Raw genomic sequence first — 18,598 nt, forward strand, 5'->3', positions numbered from 1 at the left:
CCCCATCCCCCTTCCCTAATAACACAGCCACTCGCAGAACCTCTACCTCCTCAGTGGCCCTCAACTGCAAACATTATCACCTAGAAAGCTTTTAAAAATTCTGATGCATAAGCTGAACCACAGACCAATTAAATCAGAATCTCTGACAGTAGGGCCCAGGCCTAAGTATTTTTAAGTTTCCCAGGTGGTACACTGTTGGTGGGAATGTAAACTGGTGCAGCCACTATGGAAAGCAGTATGGAGGTTCGTCAAAAAATTAAAAATAGAACTAATATACAATTCAGCAATTCCCCTGGGTATTTATCTGAAGAAAATGAAAACACTTAACTCAACCAGAAATATGCACTCCCATGTTCACTGCAGCATTATTTACAATAACCAACCTATGGAAATGACATAAGTGTCCATGGATAAGGAAGATGTGAAATAGATACACGTACACACACCATGGACTATTATTCAGCCATAAAAAAGAATGAAGGAATGCCATTTGCAACAAGCACAGATCTTGAGAATATGATGTTAAATGAAATAAACCAGCCAAAGAAAGACAAATATAATAAAATCTCACACATAGGATCTGAAAAAACAAAACAAAAAACCCCCACCAAGCTCATAGATGCAGAGAACAGACTAGAGGCAGAGGAGTGGGGGAAGGAGGGGTGACTGCAGTGGTGGTGAAATGGGTGAAGGGGGTCAAAATGTACAAACTTCCAGTAATAAAATGAGCAAGTCATGGGGATGGAATGTACAATATGGTGACCATAGTTAATAGTACTGTGTTGCATACTTTAAAATTGCCAAAAAAGTAGAGTTAAAAAGTTCTTACCACACGTTTCCCCAGTATGTTAATTTCCTGTTGCTGTTGTAACAATTCATCACAAACTCAGTGGCTCCAAACAACACAAACTTACTATCTTACAGGTCTACAGTGCAGATGTCGGAAGCGGGGCTCACTGAGCTAAAATCAAGTTATTAGCAGATCTGCATTCCTCACTGGAGGCTCTGGGGGAAGAAACGGTTTTCTTACCTTTTTCAGCTTCTAGAGGCTGCTGGCGTTCCTTCCGTCTTCCAAGCCAGCAACAGTCAGTGAGTCTTTCTCACATCACCTCACTCCTACACTGACTTTTCTGCCTCCCTCGCCCACTTTTAAATACCCTTGTGATTATGTTGGGCCCACCTGGGTAATCTAGGCTCATCTCCATATCATCGAGTCAGCTGGTTAGCAACACCAAATCCATCTGCTGCCTCAATTCCCCTTTGCCATGTAGTGTAACGTATTCACAGGTTGCCGGGTTTAGGACGTGGACACCTTTGGGGATCCTTATTCTGCCTATCACATCAGATGACTCCAACGTGCAGCTAAGAACTATGGGTCTACACACAAGAAGATGGGCTTAAGAGGTGGCCCAGGTAGCAAGCTGAGCCATGAAGGAAGATGGGAGGCACACACTGGAAAATTGGTGTGTGGGGGAAGGATGGGGGAGAAGGGGCAATAGCCAGCCCGACCAACTTTACGTTGCTACAGAACTTGTCTTAGTCGGGGGTCTGGGGTGATGTCATGTGATACATTTCCATTCGGTTCTCTGGGAAGTTAAAGATGGTGGGTCCCACCCCACACAAGAGTAGCCATTACAGAAAATGGAGAGTATACCACAGGATGGAACTTTGCCAGACTTTTGAGACTAGTAGCTATCAGCTTGCTCCTTGTTTTATGCTCACTCAGATCCTGGGTGTATGCCGGATTCTCAAGTGCTCTGGAGGCTATCCCCTGCAGTGGAAGATGCAAATTACTGGCCAGCTGGTTGAACAGGGCTTGAAGATGTGTTCTGATTGGCCAATACTTTAACATTTACACACACACAGACACACACACACACACTCCCTCTCTCTCTCTCTCTCTCTCTCATCGGAATTTCTGGCTTCTCTTAAAAGATGTAGCCATGCTGGGACAGCACTCCTGCAGGACCACTCTCAGCTGGAATTACACCTGCTGCCTTTTGATGGGGCATTTATTCTCTGGTTTACCACAGGCTTCATCCTAGCCTTTTTGTTTGTTTTACACCTGGCTCACTTCACGCATTTGTTACTTGCCTAGTCTGGAAGGAATCTGAGTTTGTTAGCTTCCCCATTCTCCGGAGGTCATATGCCTAAACTTAGGCAAAATTCTCATAAAGACCCATTTGCCTGTCATCAATGCAAAAGTGAATAATAGCTCTCGGATGTTAACTAGACTTACTGTGATCATTTCACAATATGTACAAATTATCGAATCAATATGTTGTACACCTGAAACTAATATAGTGTTGTATGTCAATTACACCTCCATTTAAAAAATACATATAAAATGGAAACTCCCCAAAAAAGAAAAAAGTGAATAGCTCTCCAGTGGGAAAGATGGGATACAGGCCAATGGCCTTGTACACACGAAGCCCTTTCCTCACAACTCAGCGAGCACACGGAGGGAAGTTAGACTAGGGCTTGAGTAAACAGCCTGAGTCGCCACGTGTCCTGGTGAACAGAACGGTCTCCACTGGCACTCATCTCTTTGTAGGAAGTGAAGCTGAAAGCTGCCCAACTGTCCTCTCTGCCCACTGGTCTTCCTTCAGCCTTTGTGATGCAGCAAAACAGGTGTGGGGCGTGAGGAGGGCCCCGTCCCAGGCTTCGGTTGAGCCCCTGGGACGTGCCCGGCCGAGTGTGGGTCCTTGGCTTTGCACAGGAAAGAATTCAAGAGCGAGCCACAGTTGAGTGAAGGTAGATTTAGAGAGAGAACATCGGTAGGCAAGAGAAAGGCCACAAGGTGTGGGGGTTAGGCGCTCAGATTAGATTAAAAGTAGTTACACACTCCATAGACAGAGTGCGGAGAATAGAGAGAGAGAGGCCGTGAGGGGCAGTGCTTTGGTAGCTTCTTATGCTAATAAGTGGAAGGACCAGTCTAACTAGCCTGGGGAAGGGGCTGGGATTCCCAGGAAGTTTGGCCATTTCCCACTCTTTGACCTTTTGTGGCTAGCCTTGGGACTGTCATAGCACCTGTGGGCATGTTATTCACCATGTTAATATATTACAAGAAGCATATAATGAAGTTCAAGTTCTGCTAGAAGTTAAATCTCCCATCATCTTAAGCCTCAAGGCCTACTAGGGGTTGAATCTCTCACCATTTTGATGTTAATTGCTGTAGCACTCCTTGCATGGCTGTGCCCTGCTCCTTCCAGTCTCATTTGGAGGCTTGTGTAACCAACCTCACTCTTCTTATATACCCAGACTTTCAAAATTTTTAAGACAACTATCATTGCCCTGGAGTGTCTCTTCCCACCCTCAAAGGCTTCTCTCCACTGAACCTAATTCCTTGGACTACTCCTATTAAGATGTAGTTGAGACCTCGTCATCACTCTGGTCATTCCCTCACTTGCCTGTGCCACCTAGTGTGCCGTTTCAAGGTCTGCCCGGCACTAGGGGGTGATCTGACCACAGGGCAGTCAGACCAGGTCCTCCCACTCAGACCCTGTGCCTCTATAACCCACCCTAACGCTGCAGGAGCTTACAAGTGAGAAAACAATGGCGCGTTCCCAGGCTGAGGCCCTGGGGTGCAGGCGTGACAAGCTTCCCTTTACACAGCTCTAGGGAAGACCTGCCCCTGAAGAACACCTAGGATTTCTAAAGAATACCATCTAAAAACTGCCCTGCCTACCCAGCCCTTCTCCTCAATGGGTGACACGACTGTGTACGGGCAACAACCTAGTTTTGAAATGTGCGTCACCTGAAGAGGTTAGAGTCCATTTTAAAGGGTCTGTGGAGAGCGGAGACGGGGCAGTGGGTTTTCCATGGCGCTGCTCATGAAGTCAGCCTTGGATTACTCATCATGAGATGAACTTCAAGCCAGCCTCGGAACTGCTGGCCTAACAGTCTCAATAGAAACTTTTGGCTCGAGTGAGACCTGGGGTCAGACGCAGCTTTGGCTGAGCTATCCTTTACCTCAGATTGCATGAGGCAATGTAGTAAATCACTGAGAAGAGTTCCTGGAACATGTCAATTTTTATTACGAATTCAGTCTGGGGCCGTTCTTAAATATCTTTACGTCCACTCCAGCCCTTCACAGTGGGTCTGGCACGTAGCTGCCGCTCAGGAAGTGTGAGTAACCAAGCCCGGAGACTTCGGCAGCGAAGTCTCTGACACACGCAGTCATGGGCCAGTTACGTGCAAGGTGGGACCGTGTCAGCGGCCGTTCCATCTACAGGGAGACAGAGCACACGTTGTCTTAAATCTGCCTCCCATCTCTAGAGACCCTACTCTCTGTCTAGCGTTTTGGCACAGAAAGCTCTGCTACCTCAACTCGAGATCGTTCCTACGGAACCAACCAACGGGATGAAGCAAAGCAAACCGGCGATCACATCTGACCGTCTCCGGTCCTCAGGAGCCTGGCGCGTGCCCGCTAAGGCATCAGCAACTGACGGCGGCCCAGCAGGGACGCCTACTCAAGGATACGGTAAAAGAAGCAAAGACGATCAACCCACGCAGTACTGAAGACGGCAGGATGGAAAGGACTTTTTATTTTCTCAGCTCTTCGGGAAACCTCACCACGCTGGAGGTCACACGCAGCTGAGTGTGAAACTAAGAAAAATCCGCGGCTTAGAAAGCATCGTGCATTTATATTTCCTCAATCTCTGGCCGGCCAGGACTGGCCAAGGTCAGTCTGGAAGGAAGCTGGGGGGACGGCCTGGTCTGGACCGTCACACAAGCTGCACGGTTTTGAGCATATCCGACAGGACGTACGAGTCATCCCAGCCCTTCCCAGGCTTCCGCAGGGTCTGCTCCAAGGCCTGGGCCGTTTCCAGGAGCTCCGGTGTGGCCAGCTTCCGCTCAGGGTGCAGCTGACAGAACAGGATCTCGTTCACTTCCCCCTCAATCCGCCGCACGTACAGGAGGGGGAACACCGCCTTGAGCCCAGCCAGCACTGAGTCCTTGAGCCCCATGTCACGGCACACAAGGTTGAGGATAAAGATGCCTGAAGTGGGAAGGAAAGAGTCAGAATGACCGCGGATCGGGGGACGAGTCGGAGACAAGGTCCAGCTCTGAGGAATGTACCCGTTCCTGCCCCAGGGAGGCTGCTGGACTGAGGAGCACACCCAGTGAGGAGCACAGCGGCAGTGAGTTCACAGAGGACACGCGGCGTACAAAAGCAGGACCAGAAAAGCACGGGATGTGTGAACCGGGAGAAAGCTTCAAGCTCATTTCTTTCTTAAATTTTCTTTCTTTTTCTTTGGTGGGGGAGGTAATTAGGTTTTAATTAATTAATCCATCTTTATTTATTTAATGGAGGTGCTGGGGATTGAACCTAGGACTTTGTGCGTGCTAAGCATGCATTTACCACTGAGCTGGGTCCTCCCCCCAAGCTCATTTCTTGCTCTTCTGTGCTAACATATTTTACCATTCTCCATGCCTCAGTCTCACAAAGAATTGCTTTGAGAAAGAATGTACCGCTAGTAAGAATGTACCAGTTCCACAGAGAGATTACGTTCTGGACATAACATCACACACCTTCACTTGACAGCTAAGGTTCTAAATCAAGTTCACCACAGCACCTTAACCAAATCAGAACATCCTGGAGGCTGTGAACGTGTGGGCTGAGAGCTCCAGCTTTCCAGTCACAAGGACCTGGAGTTATCTGGTGTCACCTTGGCAAGTCTCTACCTCAACTTCTTCCTCTGAGAACAGGCTGCTATGAAGATGAAGTAACATCCTGCCCAGCCCAGGGCAGGCAGCAAAATTCAAGTGGCTGCCAGCGTCACCATGCTGGTGCGGATGTGAAATGCGACCACTACTTTGTAAAACTTAGTGGCAGCATCGACGAAAACTGAACATAAGCATAACCTGTGATCTGGCAATTCCAGCCCCACATCTGTGCCCAACAGGGCTGCACACACTTTCCACCAAAAGGCATCTACTAGAATGTGAACGCAGCACTTCCTATAAAAGACCCAAACAGGAAACAACCCAAAGGCCAACAGCAGAATGGAAAAATAAATTGTGGTATAGTCACCCAAGGATACCACCTAGCAGTAAAAAGGGACAAGGTCAACACAATGCTACGTGTGAATCTCACAAACATGACGCTGAGTGAAAGTAAATAGAGCATCTTCCATACGATTCCTTTCTTATAAAGAACAAAAATGGGCAAAAAGGAGTTTGCTGGTAGTAGTTAGGATAGTGGTTTTCCTTGAGAAGGGGACCAGTTACTGAAAGGAGACAAGAGGTGGACTTCTGGGTGCTGGAAATGTTAGGTTGTTTGGTGCTGGTAAATGGGTATGATCAATTTGGGGAAACTGACCGAGCTACAATCTTATGTGCATTTTACATTAAAGAGAAAATTTTCGCTAAAGGACCCATATACATCCTCCCTCCCCAATCTCCTTTTCCTCATACCTTCAGGAGTCAAGATGCTTTTGACCTTCTGCAGGAAAGGCTGGTCCACAAACGCTGGGGGTGGGCAACTCATTCCCAGGGTCGGGTCCTTACTGTCCACGTCAAACATGATGACATCGTAGTGAGGCCATGCTGGGAGCGAGAAGCACACAAGTTTGTCTTTGCTGGATAAAATGACACCACTTACATTCCTACACCACGTCTCCTCTGTGAACTGTGGTCGGCATGGCGGCTAAGCAGGAAAGATGACACAGAGGAGGTAGTTTGCCTCTAAGGGCACTAACGTCACCGTCATGAGCACCCCATGTTTACGATGGGGCCTTAATCTCATCTTCTTCCTCCACATTTAAAAGCCCCTTCCACAGACACACATTATTGGGATCTACTCTATGATTATATTATTCAGTTAAGAGTTCATCCATAACGGTGATTTTCAATCCTGTCAGAACATTCGAGTCAAATGAGAAATTCTAAATACTCAGAGAACCTGGGCTGTGCTCCCGATTGACTATGTTAAAAACCCTGGGGTGGCGAGGAACAGACGGGAGGGGAGATGGGAAGCCTCTGGTAGTTTTCTTAGGCTCTCCAGGTAATTCTAAATGCAGAGCTGAGAATCGTTGATCTAGACAACGCAACTGCCTCTGCCTTTCAGGGCTGACCCAACAAACGGTGGCTTAAATTTAACTCTGGAAACAGTAAATGTCACCCTCCTAGCAGAAAATGTTCTCAAATTAAAGTTAGTGTATTTTTCTCTAGTTAACTGAACAATAGCTGGCTCCAGAAAGAAATGATCTCAGTCAATGCGTGAGAAGGAACTGAGGACGAATCTGATCCACTCCTCACTATATTGTGAAAACAGCTTTTATAAGGGGTGGGCCTGCAACACTAATGGCTTGTTTTTAGCAAACTGAGATGGTACAAATGATTATTCAGTGATTAATAGATACTGACTTTGGACTGCAGCATGCCCTTCACTGCTCACAGTACAGATCTGATTTTGGTTTCTTGGAGAACAGAACATGTTGGTTAATCCAAGTCCAAGGACAGCCACGGCCCACATTTACAGCACCGAGCCCTCTAATAATTTGCAAGGTTGGTGTTAGGATGACGGCCAGGGTGGTTCACAACTGGCTCAAGAGGTAATAACTACAGGACATCACGGACTGATTACCTACCATGTGCCTGGCACCATTTTAAGTGCTTCACGTGTATCTGCTATCTTGGGCCTGGGCCCCCAAACTGCTCCCAGCCTCAGAGAGGGAACCCATGAAACTCTGATAAGAGTTCAGCTCAGGACACAATTAAATTAAGGCAGCATCTGTCCATCCCAGCACCAAAATACTCTCCCCAGGCATCCTGGATTGCTACACCCTTCCTGGAAGACATTCTGATCCAGCGAGAACCAGAGCATCTATGATGGAATGAGCAGACCAGGAAGAGTGGGTGGCCTGGGCTCCCCCAGTTCACATAGGACTCAATCAACCTAACTGACTTCTCCCTGAAGGACTGACTCTCTGGAAAGCATCAGTCATCAGGAGCCTGTATACTAAAACTGCAAGAGGATCAGGGAAACTATCGTAGAATATTAAGATGCCTTTTGACCAAGTCTGGGATACAAATGATTAGAGCAAAATGGAGCCTTAATTCCAGCAGTGGCCGGGCTATCGGAATCCCCACTAAGATCTGCACTGGGGTTTCTTTACCTCAGCACTACTGACATTTTGGGCCAGATAATGCTTTATTGTCAGTTGGCTGTCCTGTGCATTGTAGGACGTTCAGCAGCATCCTTGGGTGCTACCCACTAGGGGCTAGAAGCACCCCTGCCTAGCGGTTATGACAAAAAAGTGCCCGCAGACATCGCCAGAAGTCCCCGGTGCTCAGAACCACTCATCTAGATATGAGTGCTGTCCTGCATGACTTCTGGCTTCCCCTCCAGCTGAAAGATTTATACAGCATACCTCCCAACACCCCCCCGACACGTCTCCCCCTTTTCCTCACTCAGCTACAGACCCTGGGTTTCTGCGGATGATGAGGAAACGGCAAGGGTACGGGGTCAGAAGAGATTCAGAGGAGGAGCCCACTGGTTTGTTAGCACCGTTAGGGCAGGAGACGGTCTGTTGACGTGTTGCTACAGCCCAGCCCCCAACACGGTGCTGAGTGTGTGGCTGACACTCTACTGAATAGACATGTCAACAGTGAATGAGCAAAAGCGCAGGTGAAAGGCGGGGACAATGCTGTGCCGCTCTCCTGGAGATGCATCCTAGAGGCACGTGCAGGCCCGACAACCCTGGACCCATCCTCCCTCGGCACCCCCACCCACGCCCCAGCAGCAGCACCCTCTTCTCCCGCCAGGCTGGTGACGTAGTCCAGGCCATCTGCGATGTGGACCTTCATCCGGTCACTCTGGGAGAAGCCAAACCACCGGGTGGCCACTTCCAACATGCAGGGGTCAATCTCCACAGCATCGATGCAGGACTTTGGGAAATGATCGTGGACAAAGAGGGGGAGGCTGCCCCCGCCCAGGCCGACCACCAACAACGCCAGCGGGGTCTCTGTAACAAAGGAGAGAAGCATCGTTCTACCATCTGCTCACTGTGAAGTTCTGTACCAGCCTTGGGGAGGGTAAAAGAGGGAGTCAGATGGTTGGCTCTGCCCAGGGGAGACAGGATTTAGAGACCTGGCCTTCCTGTCTCATTCTAGAAACTCAGGAGTCAATTTAACATCTGAAAACTCAACCTCAGCCTCACAATCCTTCCTTTACCATTTCCGGAATACGAGCGAGTGTGTTATTATCGTGGCCCCTTAAAGAGCCACAGCACTCAGCTGACATCTGAGCAATAATCCCCCGCTGACCATTATGAGACCCCCCCCAAAGAAACGAGAGGGACAACAGCCAACATCTTCCCCATGATCACAGGACAGTGTAGACATGAGGCCCTCTGCCCAGCTTGCAAGTCAAAGGCCACAACTGCCTTCTCAGACACATCAGCCAAGTGAAGGCAATCCATCCACGTTCCAGAAATCACAGGAAAACAAAGGCCCAAATCCTAGACCCAAGCACAGAGAAACCACAGCAACCACAGAGGGATGGAAAGGAGACAAGAAACAGGAAAGAATCACCAAAAGGAGACAGACCCTGAGGAGTCAAGGTAAGAACTGAGATTCCAGGGACATACATCAATGCCGAGACAGGCCAAAAGGACAGGGTGTCTCAGTAAGACACAGTCAGGGACTTCGGGTGAAGGCAGTTACAAGAGCGGACAGAAACATGAACATTTTTGCTCCTGCGGTCAGACACAAACCTGTTACTGCTGATAAGGCTATGACTCCTTTACCTATACTATGCGTTTCATTTTTTTAAGTAGAAATTCAAGATAGAACTGCGTCTGGTACTCAAATAATGCATTACCGAAAAGCCAGAAATTCCCCCAAGTGCAAAGGTATTTCCCCAGAGATGCGATTTTTGAATGTTCCATCTGCTTACTTGGGTACAAGCATGTGCAAAACTTCATCAGGCTGAACAACTTAAGATGTGTGTACTTTACAGATCTCACCGAATGTATTTTATTTTTTTTAAATAAATGAATAGAAAAGAAAATTTTAGACATCAGCACATGTCAGCCATTTCAAGATTACAACTTGAACCTAAGGGAGAAGTTATTTGGAAGTTCACAAACTCAGAAGATAGCTGGGAATAAGGAAGATATGAATGTATGTGCAGCTGTCGGTCTATAATTACGGTTCCTAAACTGCAAGGCGGCTGACACGGATCAAGTGTGGAATCTTACAGGGCCCCTCCCGGGGGAGGCAGCGGCGACCCCCTCACCTAGGAGCCGCTCTGGGTTTCTCAGCAGGGCCAGGCCGGCGATCATGGCTTTGTGGTGCTCACAGCACAGGTAACTCTTATCAATGGACTGCCCCGGGGCTGCAGGGAGGTCCTCTGGGTTATCTGCAGGCTGCTGCTTCTTCCTGTCCTTTTTCCGTTTCTTCTGGGCTGGATCAGAGACAGAGATGAATGAAGTCGTCCGCGTGGCACGCCCGTCCTCGGACGGTTAGGCACACCGGCAGCAGCGTGCCGCAGCCGGCTTGATGAGACTCCAGAACCCAACTGTTAAATATGTGGGAATTTTGTGAACGGGTTGACATGCTGGGAGCTTGAAATATGGCCACGGTGGCCATTTTTATGCCACAGAAATTGGCAAACGGTACATACCACGGTGTTTTTTTCCCCTCAAAGAGAAGGTTGTTAAACATCTAACACACACCACTGGATACCAGAGTCAGAAAAGGAAAATGGTAAAGAAATATCCCAAAACTCAAAACACTGGGGAAACTCACGTGAGGAGTACTAGTACTTCTCCTCAGAGAAATGTCAGGCCACGAACAGGAGAGAATTTTATTCATAAATTCTTTTAGGGAAAAGGGATTTAAAGCTACTAATTTCCTCTTCTATGCCAATTATTGTACTAGGAATTTTACTCTTACAACAACCTTATAACAACCCTCTTATTCCAATTCTTGGTTAACCCTTTAGGGTTAATAATTAATTAGACCCAGAATTAGTCAGCAGTGCAGCCAGGATCTGAACCTGGGACTCCCTGTCTCCAACACCCAGCACCTGCCTACTGTATCCCCCAGACAGGAATACAGAACCACCTGACTGGACGAGGAAATCCCAGATGTTCACAGAAGGGGGAGACTCCTACAAAAGGCCCCACTACTTTCCCTCTACCTACTTCCTCAACTGCCCCAGGACACAGTAAGCGGAAGGTTCTGGGTTTTCCTGGGGGCCAGCTGCACACCACAGCAGCACTGGGCACTGATGCGTGAGAGACAGTGTACCTTTCAGAGGTGCCAAACCACCTTTTAACACATCCTCCTTCTTGCTCACCAATACTTCCATGAGGAAGATCATGCCCATGACAACTGAGTGATACTAAGGCTAGGAAATCGACAACAGTGAAAAATAAAAACAAAAACCCCAACTGGAGGGCAAAATGTTCTTTTAAGCAATTTTACTGAGCTTTCAGTGAGATGAAACTGAACCAAACTGTAGTCAGAATGACCAAATGACAGACAGCACACGAGCCCAACAAACACGGGTGCACCTGACCAAGGGACACCCTCAGAGAAAGCCGTCCTGCCAGAGTAACCCATGACCTCACAGGTTTCTGAATTCCCTCTCTCACCCTCCTTCCAGGTGGCCCTGCCAACAAGACAGCATGATCAGGCAAAGGAAACGACCAGGAATCAGGAGACCTGATTTCAGATTCCAAGCCTGAGTCTCTGTGCCTCCAAAGGGGAGAAGGGGGGGGGAGGAGCATGCACTCTTCACTCCGTACACTTGATCTGTGACTTGATTACAACGAGCAAGTATTGCTGTTGTAATACAAACATACCCCCCACCTCAGAGAAAACAACTGCTGCTCTCCCCATCAGCAGGAGTTTCTGAGCAGCATCTGGGAGACCACTTAAAGGGGATCCTGGAGAACGTGGTCGAGACCCACCCTGGCCACCCCTGTAGCCACTGGATAAAGTTAAATGTAAGTTAACCAGAATCAAATAAAATTAAACACAGGGAACTATATTCATTATCTTATAGTAACCTATTGAAAAAGAGTATGAAAAGGAGTATATGTATGTATGTGGATGGCTGAAACATTACATTGTACACCAGAAGGAGTACAAGGATACAATGTTGTAAACTGACTATACGTCAATAAAAAAAGGTCACTCTAAAATATAAAAGTGCTACATTAGAAAAAAAGAAACTGAAAAAAGCACTACATTAAAAAGAAATAAAAAACAAGAATCCTGAAAAAAAGGCATTACATTAGAAAAAGAAATAAAAAATAATACCTCTGAAAAAAGGCACTGTATTAAAGAAATAAAATTAAAGATCCAGTTTCTTAGCTACACCAGCCACATTCAGGAGGTGGTCAGTGGCTACCATACTGGATAGCCAACTGGACAGTAAACATCTCCTTCACTGCAGAAAGCCCTACTGGGCAGCACTGGACTAGATGACCCCTAAGGCACCCACCAACTCTAAAACCCTCTGAAACACGTGCTTGTAGGTGGCACCATGGAGGGCAGGGCTCACCTGCACCCTCTGGGTTTCTGGCTCACCTCGCAGAGGCCTAGTGAATTAATATACAGATGTATATGGAGCACCCTGTACCATTGGTGGCCTCTAAACTGAAGGCACGAAAGTGATTATCACATGTATTTGATAAACCATTACCCCTGCCCTTATCATTGCAGAGCCAGGCTCTGCTCAAGAACACAGCATCCACCTCTCTTCCGCTTATCACCACTCACACCCTCAGGGGCCAGATGGTTAAGAGGACGACCTGCAGGGCCACGTGCCTCCTGTTGCAGGTATCCAGGTCTGTCCTACAGCTCCCCGAGCTCCCGGGGCTTTCTGACCACCCCATCCGCCCACGCCCCGTCCACATGGGCCCCCACCAGGGTCCACGTGCCCTGGCGCTCACCTCTGTGAGATGCATCCTGCAGCAGCCTGGCTTCTGACTGCACCACGTTCCGGTTGCTGAGGAAGATCAGCCGCCGAAAGTAGCGCTTGTCGTCCCCCTGCACGTCCTCGATCACATAGTCACCACTCAAAGGGCTGCAGTCTTGGTGCTGAACAGTCCGGACCCCGATGTCCCCACCCACAGACAGAAAAGGCACCTGCAGGAATGGTGGGCACGGGGTCAAACACCAGCTCAATTAAGAAATACGAGAAATGATAACCCTCCCCTTTGTGGGTATGTGAGGAATCCCCCTGCCAAATTTCTGCGCAGCAGCAACTCCAAAGTTGGCCACTCTGTTAAGGTGAATACACCTCAGAAGGGTTAATTCACCCTTCTGAAAACCAACTGAACAAAATAAAAATCCCCCAAACCATTAGTGAAATGCAGGTGGTTCTCCCAAAGACAACTATGACTTCCTCAACAGTAATCCTTAAAAGGAGTTTCACCAGCCCAGGGTGATGAAAGCTGGAGGGAACCCTCAGGAAGGGACCAGAATCACGAAAGAAGGACTCTGAACAGGGAGAAAGATAAAATCCAGGGGGAAAGCAACCGCTCTAAATCTGGAGAAATTTCTCCCTTCCCCCAGTTATTCTCATCTTTTTTCTGCATTCTTCTAAACAGGAGAAAAAATACATTTCCCCCCCGAACTTTTCCATTTCCCTTCTCATCTTTACATCTGTTTCTTTTTAAAGACCTGCAGAGTATTTAGTAACCACCAGGGACTCCTGACTTTGCAGAGACATAGGCCCTGTTCAGAGAAGGCCACAAACGAGCCTCCCCACAGGATTTGGGTTTCTCTGATGGACACCAACCCCAGAGTCTTCCAGGAAGAATCAAACACACATTTATCTGTAAGCACCAGTCAGTGTAGTGGGCAGAACAGCCGGCTGGGAGCCCTCTGGCCTGAGTTCTTCTTTTCAGATGTTATTACAGCACCAAGCCCCCAGGTACCTGAGCTTGCCCATCTATCAAGAAGGATAAACTCCTTTCTATAAAGTCCTTGCAATAAAGTCACCTGTCAATTACCCTGTCTTGTGACCAGACAGCACAAGACAGATGGTGTCAACTGATCATACTGTATCACTGTTTGGGCTAAAACTTTGTTTTCTTCCCAGTGAAACATCAGACCAGGAACGTTAATATCCTGAAAATTATGCTGAGTTGTTTTGAGCCTTTCTCATTCTACCTCAGATAAGGAGGGTTCTAAGAAGCAAAATGGCCAAGGAAGACCTGTGCAAAGTGAGTTAGGAGAAGCACGGTCTGAGTAATCAGCAGCGTGAAACTGGAGCTTGCGTGGTGGAGAGCGTTTCCTTCATGCCATCTGGGGGCCCCAGAGACACAGATGCTACCGTGGGTCTCAATAAAGGCAGCCGCCCACCTTCCTCTCCCTGCCTGGGGCAAGGGAACGTCATTTCTGACCACACAGCTCTTAGCTGCTGATGTGCCTCCGGGAACAGGCTAGGTTCACGGACCCTAGACATCCTCTGTCTTCCTGGCTGCTCGCATGACTTCTGCAGAGACCGTGAAAGCTGCAGCCAAAGCTTCATTACCTGCTGCTGGGCAGGCATCCCGGCCGGGGCCAGCTCCATGACTCTGGCCGACAGCTCAGCCTGGATGCTGTCCATGCTTTCGTACTGCTGACCTCGGTGAAGGGCCACCGTGACCAGCCTCCTGAAGCCAGCGCTGGCTGCCAGCTGCTTCCGGCCCTCCTCCATGCCGAAGAGCCACTCGGTCTCCCGACCCTGGGGGACTGGAAAGAGGCACTTGTTGACTGAGAATGCCAGGAAAAGTGTTCAAGCCCACGACCAATACGCCCCACGTGGTAGAGGGCCAGCCCCTGCCCAGGCCCAGCATCCCTTCCAGCTGGGACCTACAGAGGGGCGGTTAATTTCCTAGCACACAATGCCCAGAGCAAAGCTGCCATCAATCAGACCCATGGCAGGACCCCGACTGGAAAGGCAGTGTGAGCATGTATGTAAGGGGAGTGGGGCAGGTACCTAGTACAAGAAAAATAGCAATAATGGTAACACTTATTACATGCCAGACATTATTCCAACCAGTTTACCAACTGAAACTAATCATGTTCTTACAGTAGCCCAAGATGCAGGGAATATTATTCCGATTTTATAAATGATGATGTTAAGACATACAAGTTATATTATTTGCCCAAGTTCACACAGCTAGTAACTGGCGAAGCCAGGCAGTCCAGCCCCAGACTCCATGCTCATATCCACTGTGCTATGTGTTCCCACAGGTGGACAGATGGGGAAGGGAATACTGGGGAAAATGGATTTGATGTCAGGAACAAATTACCAGCACGACATAGCAACACCTCACATTTGTCTAGAATATTCGACTTTTGAAAGCTTTTCCTCATACTATCTTTTTTGATGGTTACCAAGGTAAATCTGGTGTCATTTACTCCTTTCAGTAATAACACTAACATTTGTAAGACTTACCACATGCCAGGCACCATACAAAAAGCTTTTATACGTCTCACAGCAACATAACTGTGATCTCACTTTAGAGATGAGGAAATCAAGGCACAGAAAGAAAAGTAATGTCACACTACCAGGAAGGGACTGAGCCAGGACTGGAGCCCAAACAGTCTGGGTCTAGAGCTCACTTTTTTAGCTACTCCTCTGGACTGTCTCAATTCAGCAGAGAAGCACAGAAGCTTCCCCAGGTCCCTAGCTCACAGGCTACAGGGCTGGGACCCCGTGGCCTCACACGACTCCAGGTTACAAAGTAACTGGCCTCTCTACAACGGGTGACCTGCTGAAATGTATCTGTATTACTTCTCCCACCTCCCTACCAACCCCATTCTCCCACTTCATCCAGCCTTTGCAGTGGAAGATGGGAAAAAATTAGCCTCCAATCCAAGCAGGCAGCTGGGTAGCTGCTACTTCCCCTTCCTCGTGCCTTGGCCAGTCTAACCTCTTGAAGTGCCTCCCCCTGTAAGATAAAACCAGCCAAGGTATGCCCATCCACCAAAGCCCCAGCCCCAGCCCCTGTAAGCCAGCCCCTCCAGGGAAGAGAGGGAGCAACCCAACTCACTGATGAAAATGGCAAAATGACTGTCCCGCGATGGTTTCACAGCGGGGCTGTCCACCACGTGGAGGGTGTAGCGTGGCTCCCCCGTGTCCCCATTGCACAAGTCCAGAGACACACTCCCCAGCCCGGCCTTGCGGTACAGCTGGCTGCACAGCCAGGCATACTGCTGCCGCTCCCGCACCGCCTCAGCCAGCCGCTCGGCACTCTCCAGCCGCACAGGCTTGCCCTGCTCCTGAGCACACAGCTCAAAGATCTGAAGGGCAGAGCCAGGGACCGGCCTGAACTTGGTCATGATGAAGGCAAAGACAGGCAGGGAGAACCGAGGCTCTGCTTCCAACACCTGGTCCTGGCTGTTGGCCACCTGGTGCACCCTCACCATCCACCCCTCCCGAGAGAAGTGACCCACTGCTTTCTTCAGGACGTGAGCCTGAGCCAGGGAGATGCAGAGGTAGCGACCGCCCACCTGCAGGACACGGCCAACCTCAGCCAGCATCCTGTCCACCTGCTGCAGGGTCTTCTCGTCCTCATCTGTCAGGACAGCGTCCAGGGTGCCTTTGTCCAACACCACCTGGAAGGAGGCATCGGGAAACTCCATCTGTGTCATGTCCATCTTCAAGAAGCTCATCTGGGGCCGTCGGCCGGCATTGCGTTCCTTCATTTGCTTGATGACGACCTCACTGATGTCAATGTTCACTATATCCTGATAGCCCACATCGTACAGCTGCTCGCTTAGCTCTGAGTTACCACACCCAATCACCAGCACCTAGGGGAGAAAAACCAAGATGGAAGTGATCGAGGCAAAGGAACAACTTTCAGGTACTCCAATGGATCATGTCTTGTCTTGGATGTTGCATGTCTTCAGAAGGTGGAGATGCTACTGTCAGGGAAGAGCACCATTACAGAGCTGATTCTAGGCTCCATTTTGAAACACCACGTGTTAAAGAAACTCACTATTGACACACCACACTCAGCTATAACAAGGCAAGTTATGCAGAAACAGACTAACCGGGATTGTTCTTTTCTCTGAATCAAGGATTTATTACACAAGAATTGATAGACGTCACAGAATCCAAAAACAGTAGTTACAGCTGAAGTCTATTTGTTTTACTGTTGAAAACCTAGGTCTGGCATAACCCTATTCCACTCATGCCTTCGGCTCCAACTCATGATATCCTATTTGCTGAAACCAAACTTAAAACACAGATTGTTGTCTCCCTCTCTGTACAACAATCTCCCATTGATCCTTCAAAATTCTTCCCCGATGTCACTGTCTCTGGAAAAGCATGGTACAATGACAAGTGGATAAACTTTGGAGCTAGATGGGCCTAAGTTAAATTCCCATGTGACCACTTACTAGATGTATGATCTTCAGCAAGAACCTGGCTCTCAGAACCTCAGTTTCCTCATGTGTAGAGTTCGTGTACCACCACTTACCTCGAAGTTTATTATGAGAACTCAGTGATTAAACCAACACACATACACAGCACCCAACATAAGGCTTGGCTCTTAAAGGTTCCTCCTTGAATGTTCATTTCCTATCCTTTTTCCTTCCCTACTTCCTACTATTATTGTACTTAACACTTTCCACTTCTGGAAAGTGCCCAGGAATTTAAATCTTAACGCTCTTGTGGCTTAAGCGCTGAGCACAGCTCCTGCAAGTCAGTAAACCCGCAACAATTATTTGATAACAGATTCATTTATCAGTAAAAGTCACAGGTGCTGACAGCTCCACAGGGATACACAGTGGCAGAAAAGCAGTTTCTTCACTAGGAAGGAGATATCTAAGTTGCACCACTAAAGGAGTCATTCTTCCAGTAGGGTTGTTAATTCAAGGATGAGCTGGGGGCGGAAGCTCTGTTATCTGAAAACCTTTAAAAGGATATTTTGTAATTGCCTTTCAGCCAGAACATTGCATGGAATCCTGAAAATATGGGCCCAATTAGGGCTCTCACGCCTGTCTCGGTCTACCAAGTGCATGATTTCTGTTATCACGTCCCACCTTCCAGAACACACACAGGGCTGCCAGGCCGCGCTCTTACCTTTTCCCTGGGCTTGATGTATTTGTGTAGCACCCCGCATAGTTCTAGGTAGTTTCCATACCACTCGAAAGCTTTCTTTCCCCGCTGCTGGAAGAACTTCTCCCAATAGTCAACGGAGCCAAACTCCTTAGAGCTTTTAGGTAAGAGATTCATATTCCCACTGCCCGAGACGCGTCTTTAAGACTCTCCTACTCCCTGTGCTGTACCATCGGAGGACGGGCTTCCCCACGCGCTGGCTCTGGGACACCGCAGCGGGAATTCTTTCCACGAACAAACAGCCACATTGATCTGCACCACCCCTCCCACCTCAAAGCCCAAAGGGATGACCCTTACACTCCCACCACGCGCTCGAGACACTAAACCTAATAAACCCTCACCCCTGCTCCGCGCCCAATGGCCCTGCCCCACGTGGGGAGCCCCTCACATTTTTTTTTAGATCTTGGTTTCAGAACCGGCAATCATATCCGGGTGCGAGGCTTCGCGATTGGTCGGCCGCCCACCATGCCAGCAGCTCATTGGTTAGTGATTTTGGTTCTTGGAACCTCATTGGCT

The 18,598-nt window shown here is 48.6% G+C and overlaps 1 protein-coding gene across 2 annotated transcripts; it reads right to left on the reverse strand.

Moving 5' to 3' along the window:
• Nucleotides 1-4,021: 4,021 nt before the first annotated feature.
• Nucleotides 4,022-18,506, reverse strand: METTL13 (methyltransferase 13, eEF1A N-terminus and K55). Of its 2 annotated transcripts, XM_072946116.1 has the most exons (9): nt 18,047-18,487; nt 16,011-16,770; nt 14,504-14,703; nt 12,915-13,110; nt 10,247-10,414; nt 8,757-8,972; nt 6,421-6,552; nt 4,771-5,002; nt 4,022-4,228 (listed from the first exon to the last, which is right to left on the reverse strand). In XM_072946116.1, the coding sequence occupies exons 1-9, from the start codon at nt 18,197-18,199 to the stop codon at nt 4,213-4,215; spliced, it is 2,073 nt and encodes a 690-aa protein (XP_072802217.1). In that variant the 5' UTR covers nt 18,200-18,487; the 3' UTR covers nt 4,022-4,212. The 2 variants fall into 2 exon arrangements, with proteins under 2 accessions (XP_072802217.1, XP_006211184.2); XM_006211122.3 differs by lacking the exon at nt 4,022-4,228 and having other exon boundaries at nt 4,519-5,002; nt 18,047-18,506.
• Nucleotides 18,507-18,598: the final 92 nt, after the last annotated feature.

Source organism: Vicugna pacos, chromosome 21 (genome assembly GCF_048564905.1).
Source record: "Vicugna pacos chromosome 21, VicPac4, whole genome shotgun sequence".
Taxonomy (NCBI): Eukaryota; Metazoa; Chordata; class Mammalia; order Artiodactyla; family Camelidae; genus Vicugna; species Vicugna pacos.